Genomic DNA, 19206 nt, shown 5'->3' with positions numbered 1-19206 from the left:
AAAAGACACCTCTACATTTCATTATTTTTATATTAAAAGAAACCACAGACCCGAGGGGGCGGAGCCAGGCACCGAAGCAGCAAGACGCAGTTTTGAAGAGATCCTGAGCACTTACTAGATTTAAGAATTAATAACTCTGTCTACCTATGATTTTTATACAGCCAAAATTACTGAAGACCACGGTGATACTATCGCTTCATGTGTATTCTGGCTATGGCTATATAACGCAACTTTTCAGCCACTGAAGGAGCTTTTGTATGGGGAGGCCTAAAGGACTAGCTGTAGTGGCTTGTGACGCCACGCATCGATCTCCTTTACTGAGCGGGTTACTTGCCAATTCTACATTGAATGCTACTCATTGGTATAATTACAGTTATTCTATTCAAAACTCCATAACGGTCCTCATGGAGGAACTTCTACATAACCTGCAAGCCATCTTTGATGACTTCGAAGTGGCTGTGATCCGAACTTTTAGCACCCTCCTACCGACAACTCAGATGGGAAAGCCGCAGACTAAAGCTGTCATATCACCACTTCAAGAAGTGCTTTTGGATGGTACACAATGGACTAACCTACCCTCGTGGGATATGGCCGATCCCGGGGAGGGGGTGTCAGATGACCTGATTTGCCAGTCTGGAGAATCAGCTGATGTAGGAGTTGAGCCACAAGACAATATGGTGTATCCTCATACTATGTCACGGTCAGAGGCGAGGGGCCCTAGCTTCTTGACAGGAGGGTGTTTAGAGTTTATGTGGCATGGAGCAGATAGATATGCAACAATATCCTTCCCACTAGCGTATTGCTCCTGGTCAGTTGGGGACTTTAACTTTCACTCCTGGATGACGCCTTACATCGCTCTTGGGAAACGGAGGAAATTCTGCCTAACCCCGATGCAGCACGGTGCTAGTAAAGTTGGAGTCGGGTAGTCCCTAGGCAGAGACTTATTTGGCTAATGCAAATAAACTCTTAGTATTGGTTTATCTATATAATTGATAGGCTTTTTCAATTTCGTTCTATTGCCATTTTTTTTTTAATTGTGTGCTCAGTATTTATGTTCTGTTCAGAGCGCTATATTAGACAGGCAGCGTGCGGTTAGGCAGATTAAAGAGGGGTAGACTACTAAGTTTTATGCAGTAACTTATTAATGTACTTTTAAGTATTAGTTTATATATATAGAATTGTTTGGCATTATTAATGTAGTGCTACTGCCATATACCTCTTTCACTCTGCATCCTTTGCTTATTTGTTTCGTTAAGAGTGCTATTCTATACACTGTGTTTTTATAGTTAATTGAATGCCCTTTGTTTTCCTGTTATAGCTATATTCAGAGGTATTTTATATACAAAACTTCAATAGAGTCTCTTAGATCACCCCTATTAAGGTGAGTAATAGTATTATAGTGATAGTTCTGTCTTTCTAAGTAGCAATATAGGTATATACTCTTCAATTTATTATTCTATACTTTCATATAAAGGTAACCTAGCACTCAAATGATATACCTAATTAGTTCAGTCAGGGTGCCTGGCTTTTATAGCCATAATTATATTTGTATATATGGATGGAGTTAAAGCGGTTCCATTATCATACCTAATTTGCTTTCAAATTGATTCATCTTGAGAGAGCTACGTATATACCATATTTGGTTAGCTCTAGTAGACTTGTAACCGTGGTTCTCCTATGTCACACCCCACCCTCCCCTAAACATTTTGTTTCATAAACATAGGAACGTAGATTCCATTGACACTCCCTATTCAACATTAAAAGCTAGTATTTTATTTATCTATTCTGATGTTAATAAGCTCCTTGCCTTTAATATTATCCCTTTCCCTATGTTGACTGACATTACATACTTTATATACTAGTTGTATATACTATAAATGTGATTAATATATTCCAATAGTGCTACTGTAATCATCTATGATCTTAAGGGTCCAAAAGTGGCCCTATCCATTATATTTTTGTAGCAAGCCCCCTATCCAGTCCCCTTATTGGTAGTAGTTAAATGTTCAGGCCCAGGAGAGGCCATTGTTTTTCCCTTTGGGGGATATACACTCACATGATATGTCTATTGTACACAGGGGTTAATTGTTTGCTTATATATTACACTATATTTACCATAAGTATGTTGAATGGGTTTAATAGTTCTTAGAAGTCCTAAAAAGGACTTTATATCGTTATTGTCCTCCTGAAATGTCATATAGCAGTTTGAGATGGAGGTCCTAGAGGAGCCTCACTATTCTTGTAGAGGGGGAAAAAACGAGGATTAACTTTGATTTGTGTTTTCTATATACTATACAGGTCTTATTTAGATTGTTGGCTATATAATAGTGTTCTTTTTTTAATTTTTACTCAGGTGCCGACTTGCTAATATGTCTTACCATTGCTATGGAACATACTGTATATATATTTCTGATTTCTCATAACAAAATTCCTGTATGTTTATTTTGGATCCTCAATAAACCACAGACCCAATTAGCTAGTATTTTTTATAAAATGTACATGTTAAGTTTAAAACATAGGGCTTCATTTATGAAACTGTGGATGTAGCATGAGAGTCATTGAGGTGGAGGGTCATTCATGTGAGCCTGCAACCGCAAGTTTAGAAGCAACAGTATTTAATCCACTGATCTCTAATTTATACCACACCCCAGAGGTGGCAGAATAAAAACATCATGGAATAATTTGGCATTGGTTACTGGAAAGCAGGGAAGTTGGGGGCTGCACAAGTCACAAATTATTGCTTTTTCAATCTTTAATTACAGCAATGGATGATACCTCACTACCCATGAACAGAGGCATGCAGTTTCCCAGTTAGGGAACCTTGTTTGCTGAATGTTACGTAATTGGGGGTCATAAGGATTTTGGAAATATAATTTATTTTGTTGAGGGGTGAAGTTGTGTGTGTGTGTTTTTTTTTTATAATAGTAGCTTACAATAGTAATGATTCTTAGGAAAGTCAGTTTGCACATACAGTATTTTGGGCTCTTGGATACTTTGCAGGATTAGAGTAGACCAAGAAATGTATTTTTAGACTCTACTGCCAGGAGAGCTATATTACCTGAACATTTTAAATTCATGTCAGGTGAGATAGGTAAGGACATTTTAAGATTCACTCCAAACCCCATAATTATAACAATGTTTAAGGTAGTCAACCTTACCTTTGCAACAACCTGACAGATGGAGACACAATAAACATATTAAAGTATGGTTATTGCCAATACTTCTAAATATATCTAATATGCCTACTGTCCAGCTAGTTATCGCTGTTGTCACAGTGATGACTAGATAGCCACATTTTGCATTCATGCTTAAACAGGTTCTCTCTATATAAAAAACAATGGTCTAGACTCAAAATCACAAAACAGACATATGATTGGCATCTCAATCACCTGATATCTGAAGGGGCAAAATACCTTTCATACAAATTTGGGCATTTCTACTTACCTAAACTGCCCAATGTGGTGTACAAAGAAGAAACATTTGGACTTTCTATGCCCATATATTTATTTTAGATACATAAGTTTCTATCAAATGATTGGTGCTGCCAAAGTATCCACTATATAGCAAGTCATGTATATATTTTAATGTTGGCCTTTCAGCTGAGAACTGTGTTGGTTTAGGGCCAAGAAAAGTGGCCACGTAATTGTCAGTTTAATCACCTGATGTTAAAAAGGGCATAATATCTCAATTATAATTTGGGTATATCTTCTTTCCAATGAAGGGGCCCACACTGCTCCATGTGGTGAAGAGAGGTGCTCTATAAAAAGCAGGAACATATGCCCATTTCTTTACTTAATATGCCTAAGCATTATCAAATGATTGACACTGCCATAGTGATTACCTAATAACTATCTGGGTTATAAATGTTTAACCTTCAATTGTTGGGTGACAATGTTTGAGACTGAGATCCTAATCATCTAAAGCTCTCCACTCTGGCGAGATGATCTAAGAGGTCTTATCAGCACAGCATGGTCCCTCAAATAATTGTAGAAACACAAATTTGACAGATTTTGTGTGATTTTTCTCAATGGCAACAAGTTTTAGATCATCAGATTCCAAATTACATCCTGCAGCCAATATGAATCACATTATGCTGCTTTCTGCATATAGCATCTTACAATTGCCTACATGTTCATATGCTTGTGTTTTTCTATTATGGTATTAAGTAGATGGAGTGTTTTGAGAAAAGTTCACCATCTTTTAGTTGGTAAGAAAAAACTGAGATCTGTAGTACGAAAATCTTTACAGAATTACACTGGGATTGTAGAAACTATTTCATTTTTGCCCATGGAACGCTCATCTTATCTGATTCATAATGTAGGTATGTGACAGAGGGTCTCCAGGGCTATAGGGTCTGATCTGAGGTCTCTTGTGTGCATATGACTAACAGGAAATACAAAATCAGGAGTTTAAGCACTAGTCTCATGGGGTTTGTGGATGTCAATGGGCCATAGGAACAGAAGGTCTTTATGTGGAGATATGACTCTTAGAGAGGCACCAGTACAAGGGAATATCATGCTTTTTGAGGCTATATGGCTTACAAAAAAACTAGATGGTAATTTAATTGTGATATGAGGTTTATTAGAGAGAGCAGAAGTCATACAATAAGATAATATCACCACTAAAAGGTATAAAAATTGAAAGTGAGATGAATAATTTGGGCAGTTATAGGGTTACATATGGAAATGCTGTGTGTGACTAGGTTGTGTAAACTGTACTTAGGTGACTTACTTGATTACCAGGGAGCAATGATTCACAGAGGATTTAAGAGGAAAGTCTATAATCAGTGTGAGTAGAGCCACAGAATGGAGCAGTTCTAGTAACTAACTGAAGTCCACAGAGCAATGGTACACAGAGGATTGAAGAGGAAAGTCTATAATCAGTGTGAGTAGAGCCACAGAATGGAGCAGTTCTAGTAACTAACTGAAGTCCACTGTTTTAGATGTGCTCAGGGAGGGTGGAGTTTGGAAGCAGCTGAGTGTGAGCATGCTGAGTAATGTACTGGAGAAGTAAGATTTGTGTAGAGGTTTAATGTGAATGGCAGAAGATAGGAGATGTCGGTGGTGAGCTCATGCAGGGTGTAATAAATGCTTTTATAGTAAAAGGCACTATTTATGATGAAGTTAAAAATATGAAAAATATAAATGGTACTGGCAATATTGAATGTGAAATAAACAAAACAGCACCACATACTGGACAACCTGATTAATACATGTGTCTCAACACTAAAAATTAAGGTAGTGTCAGGCAATGTTGTGCCTGACTGAACACACTATGCAGTCATAACGGCGTCATTCAACTTCATTACCTCATGTTTAAGAAATACAAAAATTTAGCTTTTTGAAAACAAACAGTGACTCCCTAAAAAAATCCGGCAATAGTTATTTATCTATAGGAAAAATATGTATTTGCAATAAGAGGGTTCCTTTAAAGAGAGAGCAGTCCTGGTTTGGAATCACAAAACACCTCTTCTATATCAGGACCATTAAGAATTAGATTGAGGGAGCACTATTTTGTGCTCTAGCTCATGCGTTAACTTCGCTAGACAGAGGGTTTTTGCTCATGTTGGGTTGTGCTTGTATTAAATGTTGAAAGTAAAAAGATTGCGCATGGGCAAAATCCTGACGCACACAAAAAATGTAACTTTAAATATCGCAACCGCGTTAACTAATTCTCCCATAGACTTCAACGGAGTACGAAAACTGCAAAAAAAAAAAAAAATTAACATCCATACTCTCGCGCTAACCCAATCATGTTTATTCAAGTGTGGTAAACGCATAATGAAATATGAATATTTCACATTACAATGTACCCCACATAGAAGAATATGTTATATTTATTCTTAAATAAATATTTCTATATATATATCATAATTTATTTATAAAATATATATCTATGTCTGTAAATAGAAATATACACATATATACACATATAAATACATATGTACACACACACATATATCCTATATAATAAAAGGCCAAGTGTGTTTGTCCGAAGCTGTCATGCCCATTAGAGACAGCACAAGGACAAACACACCTGGCCTTTGAGAGTCCCTAGCTGATCTGAAGCCGCGGGAGAAGTGGGCGTGGCCGGGCATGAGCAGTGGCGTGGTCGACGTGAAGGGGGCGTGGCCATGCGTGAATGGCCGCAGAAGGGCACGGCCAGGCACGGTCACGCTAGAGAGGGGAGAGAGATAAATAGGGGGGAGAGAGACAGCAAAAGAGAGAAGGGGAGAGAGACAGCAAAATAGAGGGGGAAGAGAGACCACAAAAGAGAGGGGGGAGAAAGACAGCAAAAGAGAGGGGGGATAGAGACAGCAAAAGAGAGGGGGGAGAGAGACAGCAAAAGAGAGAGGGGGAGAGAGACAGCAAAAGAGAGGGGGAGAGAGACATCAGAAGAGAGAGACAGCAAAAGAGAGAGGGGGAGAGAGACAGCAAAAGAGAGGGGGAAAGAGACAGCAAAAGAGAGGGGGGAGAGAGACAGCAAAAGAGAGAGGGGGAGAGAGACCGCAAAAGAGAGGGGGGAGAGAGCGCAAAAGAGAGGGGGGAGAGAGAGTGCAAAAGAGAAGAGGGAAGAGCGCAAAATAGAGGGTGAGAGAGAGCGCAAAAGAGAGGGGTAAGAGCGCAAAAGAGAGGGGGAGAGAGAGGAAAAGAGAAAGGGGAGAGAGCGCAAAAGAGAGGGGTGGAGAGAGAGCGCAAAAAGAGAGGGGTGGAGAGAGAGTGCAAAAGAGAGGGGGGAGTGAGAGCGCAAAAGAGAGGGGGGAGAGAGACAGCAAAAGAGAGAGGGGGAGAGAGACAGAAAAAGAGAGGGGGGAGAGAGCGCAAAAGAGAGGGGGAAGAGAGAGCGCAAAAGAGAGGGGGGAGAGAGAGTGCAAAAGAGAGGGGGGAGAGATCGCAAAGAGAGGGGGGAGAGAGAGCGCAAAAGAGAGGGGGGAGAGAGAGCAAAAAAGAGAGGGGGGAGAGAGAGCACAAAAGAGAGGAGGGGAGAGAGAGCACAAAAGAGAGGGGGGAGAGAGCACAAAAGAGAGGGGGAGAGAGAGAGCGCAAAAGAGAGGGGGACAGAGAACGCAAAAGAGAGGGGAGAGAGAGAACGCAAAAGAGATGGGAGAGAGAGAGCGCAAAAGAGAAGGGGAGAGAGAACGCAAAAGAGAGGGGGAGGGAGAGAGCCCAAAAGAGAGGGGGAGAGAGAGAGCGCAAAAGAGAGTGGGAGAGAGAGAGAGCACAAAAGCAAGGGGGAGAGAGAGAGCACAAAAGAGAGGGGGAGAGAGAGAGCGCAAAAGAGAGGGGGGAGAGAGCTTAAAAGAGAAGGGGGAGAGAGAGAACAAAAGAGAGGGGGGAGAGAGAGTGCAAAAGAGAGGTGGAGAGAGAGAGAGCAAAAGAGAGGGGGGAGAGAGAGAACTCAAAAGAGAGGGGGGAGAGAGAGAGCTCAAAAGAGAGGGGGAGAGAGAGAGCAAAAGAGAGGGGGGGAGAGAGTGCAAAAGAGAGGGGGAGAGAGAGCGCAAAAGAGAGGGGGGAGAGAGAGCACAAAAGAGAGGGGGAGAGAGAGAGCAAAAGAGAGGGGGGAGGGAGAGAGCCCAAAAGAGAGCGGGGAGAGAGAGAGCGCAAAAGAGAGGGGGGGAAGAGAGAGAGTGCAAAAGAGAGGGGGGAGAGAGAGAGCGCAAAAGAGAGGGGGAGAGAGAGAGCGCAAAAGAGAGGGGGGAGAGAGAGCTAAAAAGAGAAGGGGGAGAGAGAAAGCAAAAGAGAGGGGGAGAGAGAGTGCAAAAGAGAGGGGAGAGAGAGAGCACAAAAGAGAGGGGGGAGAGAGAGAGCTCAAAAGAGAGGGGGGAGAGAGAGAGCTCAAAAGAGAGGGGGAGATAGAGAGCAAAAGAGAGGGGGAGAGAGAGCGCAAAAGAGAGGGAGGAGAGAGAGCGCAAAAGAGAGGGGGGAGAGAGAGAGCAAAAGAGAGAGGGGGAGAGAGATACCGCAAAAGAGAGGGGGGAAGGAGCGCAAAAGAGAGGGGGTAGAGAGAGCGCAAAAGAGAAGGGGGGAAGAGCGTAAAAGAGAGGGGGAGAGAGAGCACAAAAGAGAGAGGGGAAGAGATAGCGCAAAAGAGAAGGGGGGAAGAGCGCAAAAGAGAGGGGGAGAGAGAGCGCAAAAGAGAGGGGGGAGAGAGACGGCAAAAGAGAGGGGGAGAGAGCGCAAAAGAGAGGGGGGAGAGAGAGCGCACAAGAGAAGGGGGAAGAGCGCAAAAGAGAGGGGGAGAGAGAGCACAAAAGAGAGGGGGAGAGAGAGCGCAAAAGAGAGGGGGAGAGAGCGCAAAAAAGAGGGGTGGAGAGAGAGCACAAAAGTGAGGGGGGAGAGAGACAGCAAAAGAGAGGGGGGAGAGAGCGCAAAAGAGAGGGGGGAGAGAGAGCACAAAAGAGAGGGGGAGAGAGAGAGCAAAAGAGAGCTGGGAGAGAGCACAAAAGAGAGGGGTGGAGAGACAGCAAAAGAGAGGAAGGAGAAAAACAGCAAAAGAGAGGGGGGAGAGAGACAGCAAAAGAGAGAGGGGGAGAAAGACAGAAAAAGAGAGGGGGGAGAGAGACAGCAAAAGAGAGGGGGGAGAGAGACAGCAAGAAAGAGAGAGGGGGAGAGAGACAGCAAAAGAGAGGGCGGAGAGAGACACCAAAAGAGAGGGGGAAGAGAGACAGCAAAAGAGAGAGGGGGAGAGATACCACAAAAGTGAGGGGGAGAGAGCGTAAAAGAGAGGGGGGAGAGAGAGCGCAAAAGAGAAGGGGGGAAGAGCGCAAAAGAGAGGGGGAGAGAGAGCGCAAAAGAGAGGGGGAAGAGAGATCGCAAAAGAGAAGGGGGAAGAGTGCAAAAGTGAGGGGGAGAGAGAGCGCAAAGGAGAGGGGGGAGAGAGCGCAAAAGAGAGGGGTGGAGAGAGAGCACAAAAGAGAGGGGTGGAGAGAGAGCGCAAAAGAGAGGGGAGAGAGAGCACAAAAGAGAGGGGGGAGAGAGAGCACAAAAGAGAGGGGGGAGAGAGACAGCAAAAGAGAAGGGGGAGAGAGCGCAAAAGAGAGGGGGAGAGAGGCACAAAAGAGAAGGGGGAAGAGCGCAAAAGAGAGGGGAATAGAGAGCGCAAAAGAGAGGGGTGGAGGGAGAGCGCAAAAGAGAGGGGGAGAGAGAGTGCAAAAGAGAGGGGGAGAGAGAGAGCAAAAGAGAGCTGGGAGAGAGCGCAAAAGAGAGGGGTGGAGAGACAGCAAAAGAGAGGAAGGAGAAAGACAGCAAAAGAGAGGGGGGAGAGAGACAGCAAAAGAGAGGGGGGAGAGAGACAGCAAAAGAGAGAGGGGGAGAGAGACAGAAAAAGAGAGGGGGAGAGAGACAGCAAAAGAGAGAGGGGGAGAGAGACAGCAAAAGAGAGGGGGAGAGAGACAGCAAAAGAGAGAGGGGGAGAGAGACCGCAAAAGAGAGGGGGAGAGAGTGTAAAAGAGAGGGGGAGAGAGAGCGCAAAAGAGAAAGGGGGAAGAGCGCAAAAGAGAGGGGGAGAGAGAGCGCAAAAGAGAGGAGGAAGAGAGAGCACAAAAGAGAAGGGGGGAAGAGTGCAAAAGTGAGGGGGAGAGAGAGCGCAAAAGAGAGGGGGGAGAGAGCGCAAAAGAGAGGGGTGGAGAAAGAGCACAAAAGAGAGGGGTGGAGAGAGAGCGCAAAAGAGAGGGGGAAGAGAGAGCGCAAAAGAGAGGGGGGAGAGAGAGTGCAAAAGAGAGGGGGGAGAGAGACAGCAAAAGAGAGAGGGGGAGAGAGACAGCAAAAGAGAGAGGGGGAGAGAGACAGCAAAAGAGAGGGGTGAGAGAGCGCAAAGGAGAGGGGGGAGAGAGAGCACAAAAGATAGGGGGGAGAGAAAGCACAAAAGAGAAGGGGGAAGAGCGCAAAAGAGAGGGGAATAGAGAGCGCAAAAGAGAGGGTTGGAGGGAGAGCGCAAAAGAGAGGGGGGAGAGAGAGTGCAAAAGAGAGGGGGGGAGAGATTGCAAAAGAGAGGGGGAGAGAGAGCGCAAAAGAGAGGGGGGGGAGAGAGAACAAAAAAGAGAGGGGGAGAGAGAGCACAAAAGAGAGGAGGGGAGAGAGAGCACAAAAGAGAGGGGGAGAGAGCACAAAAGAGAGGGGGAGGGAGAGAGCACAAAAGAGAGGGGGAGAGAGAGCGCAAAAGAGAGGGGAGAGAGGGGGAGAGAGCGCAAAAGAGATGCGGGAGATAGAGCGCAAAAGAGAGGGGGAGAGAGAACACAAAAGAGAGGGGGAGAGAGAGAGCGCAAAAGAGAGGGGGGAGACAGAGCGCAAAAGAGAGGGGGAGAGAGAGCGCAAAAGAGAGGGGGAGAGAGAGCACAAAAGAGAGGGGGAGAGAGAGAGCGCAAAAGAGAGGGGGGAGAGAGAGTGCTCAATAGAGAGGGGGGAGAGAGAGAACAAAAGAGAGGGGGGAGACAGCAAAAGAGAGGGGGGAGGGAGAGAACCCAAAAGAGAGTGGGGAGAGAGAGAGCGCAAAAGAGAGGGGGAAGAGAGAGAGCGCAAAAGAGAGGGGGAGAGAGAGAGCGCAAAAGGGAGGGGGAGAGAGAGAGAGCGCAAAAGAGTGGGGGAGAGAGAGAGCTCAAAAGAGAAGGAGGAGAGAGAGAGCGCAAAAGAGAGGGGGAGAGAGAGAGCGCAAAAGAGAGGGGGAAGAGAGAGAGCGCAAAAGAGAGGGGGGAGAGAGAGCGCAAAAGAGAGGGGGAGAGAGAGAGCGCAAAAGAGAGGGGGAGAGAGAGAGCACAAAAGAGAGGGGGGAGAGAGAGCGGAAAAGAGAGGGGGAGAGAGAGAGAGCGCAAAAGAGAGGGGGGAGAGAGAGAGCCCAAAAGAGAGGGGGAGAGAGAGAGCGCAAAAGAGAGGGGGGAGAGAGAGCGCAAAAGAGAGGGGGGAGAGACAGCAAAAGTGAGGGGGGAGAGAGCGCAAAAGAGAGAGGGGGAGAGAAAGCTCAAAAGAGAAGGGGGGAAGAGCGCAAAAGAGAGGGGGAGAGAGAGAGCAAAAGAGAGCTGGGAGAGAGCGCAAAAGAGAGGGGTGGAGAGACAGCAAAAGAGAGGGGGGAGAAAGACAGCAAAAGAGAGGGGGAGAGAGACAGCAAAAGAGAGGGGGAGAGAGACAGCAAAAGAGAGAGGGGGAGAGAGACAGCAAAAGAGAGGGGGAGAGAGACAGCAAAAGAGAGAGGGGGAGAGAGACAGCAAAAGAGAGAGGGGAGAGACAGCAAAAGAGAGGGGGGAGAGAGACAGCAAAAGAGAGAGGGGGAGAGAGACCGTAAAAGAGAGGGTGAGAGTGCGCAAAAGAGAGGGGGGAGAGAGAGTGCAAAAGAGAAGGAGTTAAGAGCGCAAAAGAGAGGGGGAGAGAGAGCGCAAAAGAGAGGGGGAAGAGAGAGCGCAAAAGAGATGGGGGGAAGAGCGCAAAAGTGAGGGGGAGAGAGAGCGCAAAAGAGAGGGGGGAGAGAGCGCAAAAGAGAGGGGTGGAGAGAGAGCACAAAAGAGAGGGGTGGAGAGAGAGCGCAAAAGAGAGGGGGAGAGAGCGCAAAAGAGAGGGGGGAGAGAGAGCGCAAAAGAGAGGGGGAGAGAGACAGCAAAAGAGAGAGGGGGAAAGAGACAGCAAAAGAGAGGGGGAGAGAGCGCAAAAGAGAGGGGGGAGAGAGAGCACAAAAGAGAAGGGGGAAGAGTGCAAAAGAGAGGGAAAGAGAGAGCGCAAAAGAGAGCTGGGAGAGAGCGCAAAAGAGAGGGGTGGAGAGAGAGCGCAAAAGAGAGGGGGGAGAGAGAGTGCAAAAGAGAGGGGGCAGAGATCACAAAAGAGAGGGGGGAGAGAGAGCGCAAAAGAGAGGGAGGGAAAGAGAGAGCAAAAAAGAGAGGGGGGAGAGAGAGCACAAAAGAGAGGAGGGGAGAGAGAGCACAAAAGAGAGGGGGGAGAGAGCACAAAAGAGATGGGGAGAGAGCGCAAAAGAGAGGGGGGATAGAGAGCGCAAAAGAGAGGGGAGAGAGGGGGGAGAGAGCGCAAAAGAGATGGGGGAGAGAGAGTGCAAAAGAGAGGGGGAGAGAGAATTCAAAAGAAAGGGGGAGAGAGAGAGCGCAAAAGAGAGGGGGGAGAGAGAGCGCAAAAGAGAGGGGGAGAGAGAGAGCACAAAAGAGAGGGGGAGAGAGAGAGCGCAAGAGAGAGGGGGAGAGAGAGAGTTTAAAAGAGAGGGTGAGAGATAGAACAATAGAGAGGGGGGAGGTAGCGTGCAAAAGAGAGGGGGAGAGAGAGAGCGCAAAAGAGAGGGGGGAGAGAGAGAGCTCAAAAGAGAGGGGGAGAGAGAGAGCGCAAAAGAGAGGGGGAGAGAGAGAGCGCAAAAGAGAGGGGGAAGAGAGAGAGCACAAAAGAGAGGGGGGAGAGAGAGCGCAAAAGAGAGGGGGAGAGAGAGAGCGCAAAAGAGAGGGGGAGAGAGAGAGCACAAAAGAGAGGGGGGAGAGAGAGCGGAAAAGAGAGGGGGAGAGAGAGAGAGTGCAAAAGAGAGGGGGGAGAGAGAGAGCCCAAAAGAGAGGGGGAGAGAGAGAGCGCAAAAGAGAGGGGGGAGAGAGAGCGCAAAAGAGAGGGGGGAGAGAGAGCGCAAAAGAGAGGGGGGAGAGAGACAGCAAAAGAGAGAGGGGGAGAGAGACAGCAAAATTGAGGGGGGAGAGAGCGCAAAAGAGAGAGGGGGAGAGAAAGCTCAAAAGAGAAGGGGGGAAGAGCGCAAAAGAGAGGGGGAGAGAGAGAGCAAAAGAGAGCTGGGAGAGAGCGCAAAAGAGAGGGGTGGAGAGACAGCAAAAGAGAGGGGGGAGAAAGACAGCAAAAGAGAGGGGGAGAGAGACAGCAAAAGAGAGGGGGAGAGAGACAGCAAAAGAGAGAGGGGGAGAGAGACAGCAAAAGAGAGGGGGAGAGAGACAGCCAAAGAGAGAGGGGGAGAGAGACAGCAAAAGAGAGAGGGGAGAGAGACAGCAAAAGTGAGAAGGGGAGAGAGACCATAAAAGAGAGGGTGAGAGTGCGCAAAAGAGAGGGGGGAGAGAGAGCGCAAAAGAGAAGGAGTTAAGAGCGCAAAAGAGAGGGGGAGAGAGAGCGCAAAAGAGAGGGGGAAGAGAGAGCGCAAAAGAGATGGGGGGAAGAGCGCAAAAGTGAGGGGGAGAGAGAGCGCAAAAGAGAGGGGGGAGAGAGCGCAAAAGAGAGGGGTGGAGAGAGAGCACAAAAGAGAGGGGTGGAGAGAGAGCGCAAAAGAGAGGGGGAGAGAGCGCAAAAGAGAGGGGGGAGAGAGAGCGCAAAAGAGAGGGGGGAGAGAGACAGCAAAAGAGAGAGGGGGAGAGAGACAGCAAAAGAGAGGGGGAGAGAGCGCAAAAGAGAGGGGGGAGAGAGAGCACAAAAGAGAAGGGGGAAGAGCGCAAAAGAGAGGGATAGAGAGAGCGCAAAAGAGAGCTGGGAGAGAGCGCAAAAGAGAGGGGTGGAGAGAGAGCTCAAAAGAGAGGGGGGAGAGAGAGTGCAAATGAGAGGGGGCAGAGATCACAAAAGAGAGGGGGGAGAGAGAGCGCAAAAGAGAGGGAGGGAAAGAGAGAGCAAAAAAGAGAGGGGGGAGAGAGAGCACAAAAGAGAGGAGGGGAGAAAGAGCACAAAAGAGAGGGGGGAGAGAGCACAAAAGAGAGGGGGAGAGAGCGCAAAAGAGAGGGGGGAGAGAGAGCGCAAAAGAGAGGGGAGAGATGGGGGGAGAGAGCGCAAAAGAGATGGGGGAGAGAGAGTGCAAAAGAGAGGGGGAGAGAGAACGCAAAAGAAAGGGGGAGAGAGAGAGCGCAAAAGAGAGGGGGGAGAGAGAGCACAAAAGAGAGGGGGAGAGAGAGCGCAAAAGAGAGGGGGAGAGAGAGAGCACAAAAGAGAGGGGGAGAGAGAGAGCGCAAGAGAGAGGGGGAGAGAGAGAGTTTAAAAGAGAGGGTGAGAGATAGAACAAAAGAGAGGGGGGAGGGAGCGTGCAAAAGAGAGGGGGAGAGAGAGAGCGCAAAAGAGAGGGGGGAGAGAGAGAGCTCAAAAGAGAGGGGGAGAGAGAGAGCAAAAGAGAGGGGGGAGAGAGAGCGCAAAAGAGAGGGGGAGAGAGAGCACAAAAGAGAGGGGGGAGAGAGAGCACAAAAGAGAGGGGGGAGAGAGAGAGCAAAAGAGAGGAGGGAGGGAGAGAGCCCAAAAGAGAGTGGGGAGAGAGAGAGCTCAAAAGAGAGGGGGGAAGAGAGAGAGCGCAAAAGAGAGGGGGGAGAGAGAGCACAAAAGAGAGGGGGGAGAGAGAGAGCAAAAGAGAGGGGGAGGAAGAGAGCCCAAAAGAGAGTGGGGAGAGAGAGAGCGCAAAAGAGAGGGGGGAAGAGAGAGAGCGCAAAAGAGAGGGGGAGAGAGAGAGCGCAAAAGAGAGGGGGGAGAGAGCTCAAAAGAGAAGGAGGAGAGAGAAAGCAAAAGAGAGGGGGGAGAGAGAGTGCAAAAAGAGAGGGGAGAGAGAGAGCACAAAAGAGAGGGGGAGAGAGAGAGCTCAAAAGAGAGGGGGGAGAGAGAGAGCTCAAAAGAGAGGGGGAGAGAGAGAGCAAAAGAGAGGGGGAGAGAGAGCGCAAAAGAGAGAGGGAGAGAGAGCGGAAAAGAGAGGGGGTAGAGAGAGAGCGCAAAAGAGAGGGGGGAGAGAGAGAGCAAAAGAGAGGGGGGAGAGAGCCCAAAAGAGAGGGGGAGAGAGAGAGCGCAAAAGAGAGGGGGGAGAGAGAGAGCTCAAAAGAGAGGGGGGAGAGAGAAAACTCAAAGAGAGGGGGAGAAAGAGAGCAAAAGAGAGGGGGGTGAGAGAGCAAAAGAGAGGAGGAGGGAGAGAGCGCAAGGGGTGGGACCGCTGTACTGCAAAAAATGGCCCGTGTGAACGGGCTTTAGGACTAGTGTATATATATATATATATATATATATATATATATATATATATATATATACATGTATATGAATGTATCTCTACGCAGGCCTTTTTTTTCTAAAACCTGAGACTTCATATTCTTTGAGCCCTTATAACTTTTTAATGCAGTTTTTGTAAAATAATTAATAATCAGACTATGTTAACTATGTTAACATGAGTGTAACTTTACTGTTAAATGTATTTTTATTTGTTTTAAGCAACTTTTTTATCTCACTTAAAAGTTAACCAGAACTCTGAAGTCACGCTAACTCGAAGTGCATTAAATTAAATTGAGCTCAAGCAAAGGCGTTTACTTTCAATTCATAATATGTGCACTATTTCCGTCATGCGCAAAAATGCAATGTAAATACTGTACATGTTATTGTATAAAACGCTCTAAAATGAGAGAACATAGCAATGAATATTACAAGCCTCCAGAAAAAAATAAAACGCTAAGCAGGGCAATGAAGGGGCATTTTTTTGTCACGTACTAGATAATAAATAAATGAACATTTAAAAAATGAACTACAATAAAGCCAACAGATAATTTTCTTAAAAGAGATGTCAACACGAAATGATTGATCAATATGTTGTAATTTGGTAAAAATGTGAACACAGTTAATCTGTTGTATATGTAAAAAAAATACAAAGAGGATGCTTTGAAAAAAAAATGAGGTAAGAGTTACATTACTCACAGAGATTCTGATTCACATACACTAAATGTATAGATCACAAAAACAGGTATGTAAAAAAAATCCCTTGCCTTACAGGTACAGGAAGTTTTATGCAGGATGCTGAAGTATATAAAAGCAAAGGTGTATAGCATCTCTCTACTACTACTTGTAAATCTCTGCTTAGGTAAGATATATTTACACTACTTTACAATACTTTGTAATGTACATATTAAAAAGCTTTCATTTTACAATTCAATGTTATTTTATGTTCTCTCTTTTCAGCTTGTTTTTAAATTGAAATTAATGTCCTATTTTTTAAAAACAAATATTTGGCTTCTTTATTTACATACAAACTTTATCTATCTATCTATCTATCTATCTATCTATCTATCCGTCATCTATCTACTGTATCTGTCTATCTATCTATGTATCTATCTATCTATCTATCTATCTATCTATCTAACTGTCTACAAAAAAACTGCATAACTGCTATATATAGTTTTCTAGACTTAAACTGCCACACATATTTTTGTCATGCAATTAAATAAACATCAAATGTTATCCTATATTTATATACAGTATGTAATATATTATATATTTTTCCAGGTAACCTTTCATAAGGCAGTCATGATAGCCCTCTCAGGATATGTGTGGATTGGTCTTACCTGGATTCTGCTAATTCAAATACATTGCACTGAAGCCAATACAAATAAATGCCCAGTTTCTACCAACATCCACAACATTAGAAAACACTTCTTGGAGATCAAAGAATTCTTGGTGAGTTTCCTAGTTTACTTACTTACTCATGTCATATAATGGTAACTGGATATAGGGTCTTCACATGTATCTTAGAATTCTGTTGTTCACACACATGTATATCTCAGAGACCTGTTGAAGTATATAGAACCATCCAAAAAAAGCGCAGTTGGTAACTAGGGATATTTAAGAGCTATTAGACTTCTCAAATGCATGGAGATACAATAAAACTATGGCAATCTTTGTCAACAAATCATTGTATACGTTTTTGTGATCGACCCCTAAATGTCCAATGATATTCCTCACCTAAATAAGATTACAAATATCCAAACAAATTAAGGTAACTAATTAATTAATAGAATGATCATAAAAGACACCAGATAAATTATACTGAAAAACTGAATAAAATAGTTCATTAATATGTAGCACTGTTAAAGCAGAAGATACTTTTTAAAAGAGAAATTCAGCACTAGCAAAGGTTTCTACTTCATTTTTTTTTAAGTTGTTGTTCTGCAGCTCAGATTAATGTATTTTTTCTTGTTTTTTTATGCTTTAGTATCATCAGGACACCGTTATACACATTAGTCTACTAAAGACCAGTGTGCTAAATGAGATAAAGGTGAGTGAAAGATTAATACAATTGTCCACTATTTATATAAAACATTAATACTATAATATAATTGTCCACACATTGATACTGATTTATTATTATTTTCTCTTCAGGCCTCAGAAAGATGCTGTTTTCTACTCAGACTCCTTGGTTTCTATCTGAATAATGTTTTTCCCAACATAGAATTTGACTCAGGCCACGTAAACAGGAGCTGCAATCAATTGGCCAATTCATTACTTGGCTTTAAGATAGAATTAAAGCAATGTGTAAGTATAATAATTTAAAGCCTATTATATTACCCTTACATAACTCACAGCAAGTCATATTATAATTTATTTATACCTACTGTAATTTCCACAGAGAATTGTATTTTATCTTTTTACCTCTTAGTGCAAATTAAAGTATGTTATTCATATTCATTTCAGCATGCCACAATGAGGTGCCCATGCGGGGAACAGTCTCACAGCGTCATAGAAGATTTCAAGGAAGAGTTTTACAAGGTATTCTATACATATCATTTTAACCTTGTGTTCCTATAACTGTTAAAACTTTAAATAGTAGATAAACAAGATCTAATTATGATGTTAACTTCTAAAACTCGTTTAACCTATACCTTTTTTTAACAAACTTAGAAGCTAAAGAAGAGAGAAAACAGGTTTAATAAGCAGAAAAATGCATTGAATAGAAAATGTAACTCACATATCTGTGTGTGTGTGTATATATATATATATATATATATATATATATATATATATATATAAATATATATATATATATATATAACATTAGATAGATGTGTGTGTAGATAGATAGATGTGTGTGTGCAAAACTGTAGAAACATATATATACTGTATATATAAACTCACTAATCTATTTCCTTTTTTTTTTTTCTTTAGTTAGACACAGAGGCTGCCACTGTGAAAGCCGTTGGGGACCTTAATATTTTGTTCCATTGGATGAAAAAGAATTTTTTACCCTAAGGGTGAAGATGAGAGTTCAGTATGGAGAGTGTGTAGTTCAACAGCCATTGGCAACTTATTCCTTTGTGCTAGTTATTTATTTTATCTATCTATGATTGTATTTATTTATATAATTAATTTCTAAATATTGTTTTATTTATGTATGCATTTAAGTATGTATTATTTTTTGAGAACTGTTTTATGTATTTATTGAGATTTAAATATTTATTTATTTTAAAAGTTAAAAAACTGTTTTCAAGAGAGTAGCCCATACAACAGCTAAAACTTTCATAATTATAGGAAGATTGTTATTTAAAGTAGTATATTTTAATATTTTTTCTATTGTTAAAAGATTAAAATGATATATAAAAATGTCATATTGACATTACAGGCTTGTATTTCAACTACAATAAATATGCAGAAATGCTGTGACAGACTTTTGTTTGTTATTGCTCTGTTTTGTGAGATATAATGCATAATTACATTTATTTATATGATACAAATGTTTGGTACATGCAGTTAATGGCATTTGAATGATTTTAACAAAATAAATACATTTCCAATAAACCCTATGACTATGTTTGTTAAGTTTAGAAATGTAGAAATGGAACGTCAACTAGCCCAAGGTCTGCTAGTCTCAAGTTACAGGTCTTCAATAAATCTGGTTAAACATGCAGAGGGTTCTATATGCATCAAATTCACTTTTAAACCACAAAACATCCAGATGTAACAGCCTAACACAAGTATATTAGTTTATAATTGAAAATCATTATACAATAGTTTTAAATATATTGACAATAAGTTTATATGTAAACCATAGTTATTTTCCTCATCAATACCTGTTGTTTAAAGGGACAGTCTACTCCTTATCTCAGTTCTTTTGATGGACTTGAATTTTCACAATCAGTGCTGGCTCCTAAATAACTCCAGGGGAGCGATCATAATGTTATCTATATGGCACACAGCTGTGAAAAACTGTCAAAATGCACTGAGATAAGAAGTGTCCTTCAAGGTCTCAGAAATAGCATATGAGCCTACCTAGGTTTAGCTTTCAGCAAAGAATACCAAGAGAGCAAAGCTAATTTAAAGTGAATTGGAAAGTTTTTTTAACATTGCATGCCATATCTGAATAATGAAAGTTTAACTTTTGGCTAGACTGTCCCTTTAAACTTTGCTTTAATTTAAAGAAAAAATCAACTTGACACTTAGTCTTGAGCATTACAAAAACACAATAACACTCAGTATACTTTGTATGGGGGACAATTCAACAACATTATTCAAATCTCTTACAAAT

The 19206-nt window shown here is 43.6% G+C and overlaps 1 protein-coding gene across 1 annotated transcript; it reads left to right on the top strand.

Moving 5' to 3' along the window:
* The first annotated feature begins 404 nt into the window (after positions 1–404).
* Positions 405–17933, top strand: LOC128652367 (interleukin-20-like). The gene is made up of 5 exons (XM_053705305.1): positions 405–707; positions 16900–16962; positions 17067–17219; positions 17379–17453; positions 17850–17933. The coding sequence occupies exons 1-5, from the start codon at positions 405–407 to the stop codon at positions 17931–17933; spliced, it is 678 nt and encodes a 225-aa protein (XP_053561280.1).
* The last annotated feature ends 1273 nt before the right edge of the window (positions 17934–19206 follow it).

This window comes from Bombina bombina, chromosome 3 (assembly GCF_027579735.1).
Source record: "Bombina bombina isolate aBomBom1 chromosome 3, aBomBom1.pri, whole genome shotgun sequence".
In the NCBI taxonomy this organism is placed as follows: domain Eukaryota; kingdom Metazoa; phylum Chordata; class Amphibia; order Anura; family Bombinatoridae; genus Bombina; species Bombina bombina.
This window is presented reverse-complemented; position numbering and strand designations above follow the sequence as displayed.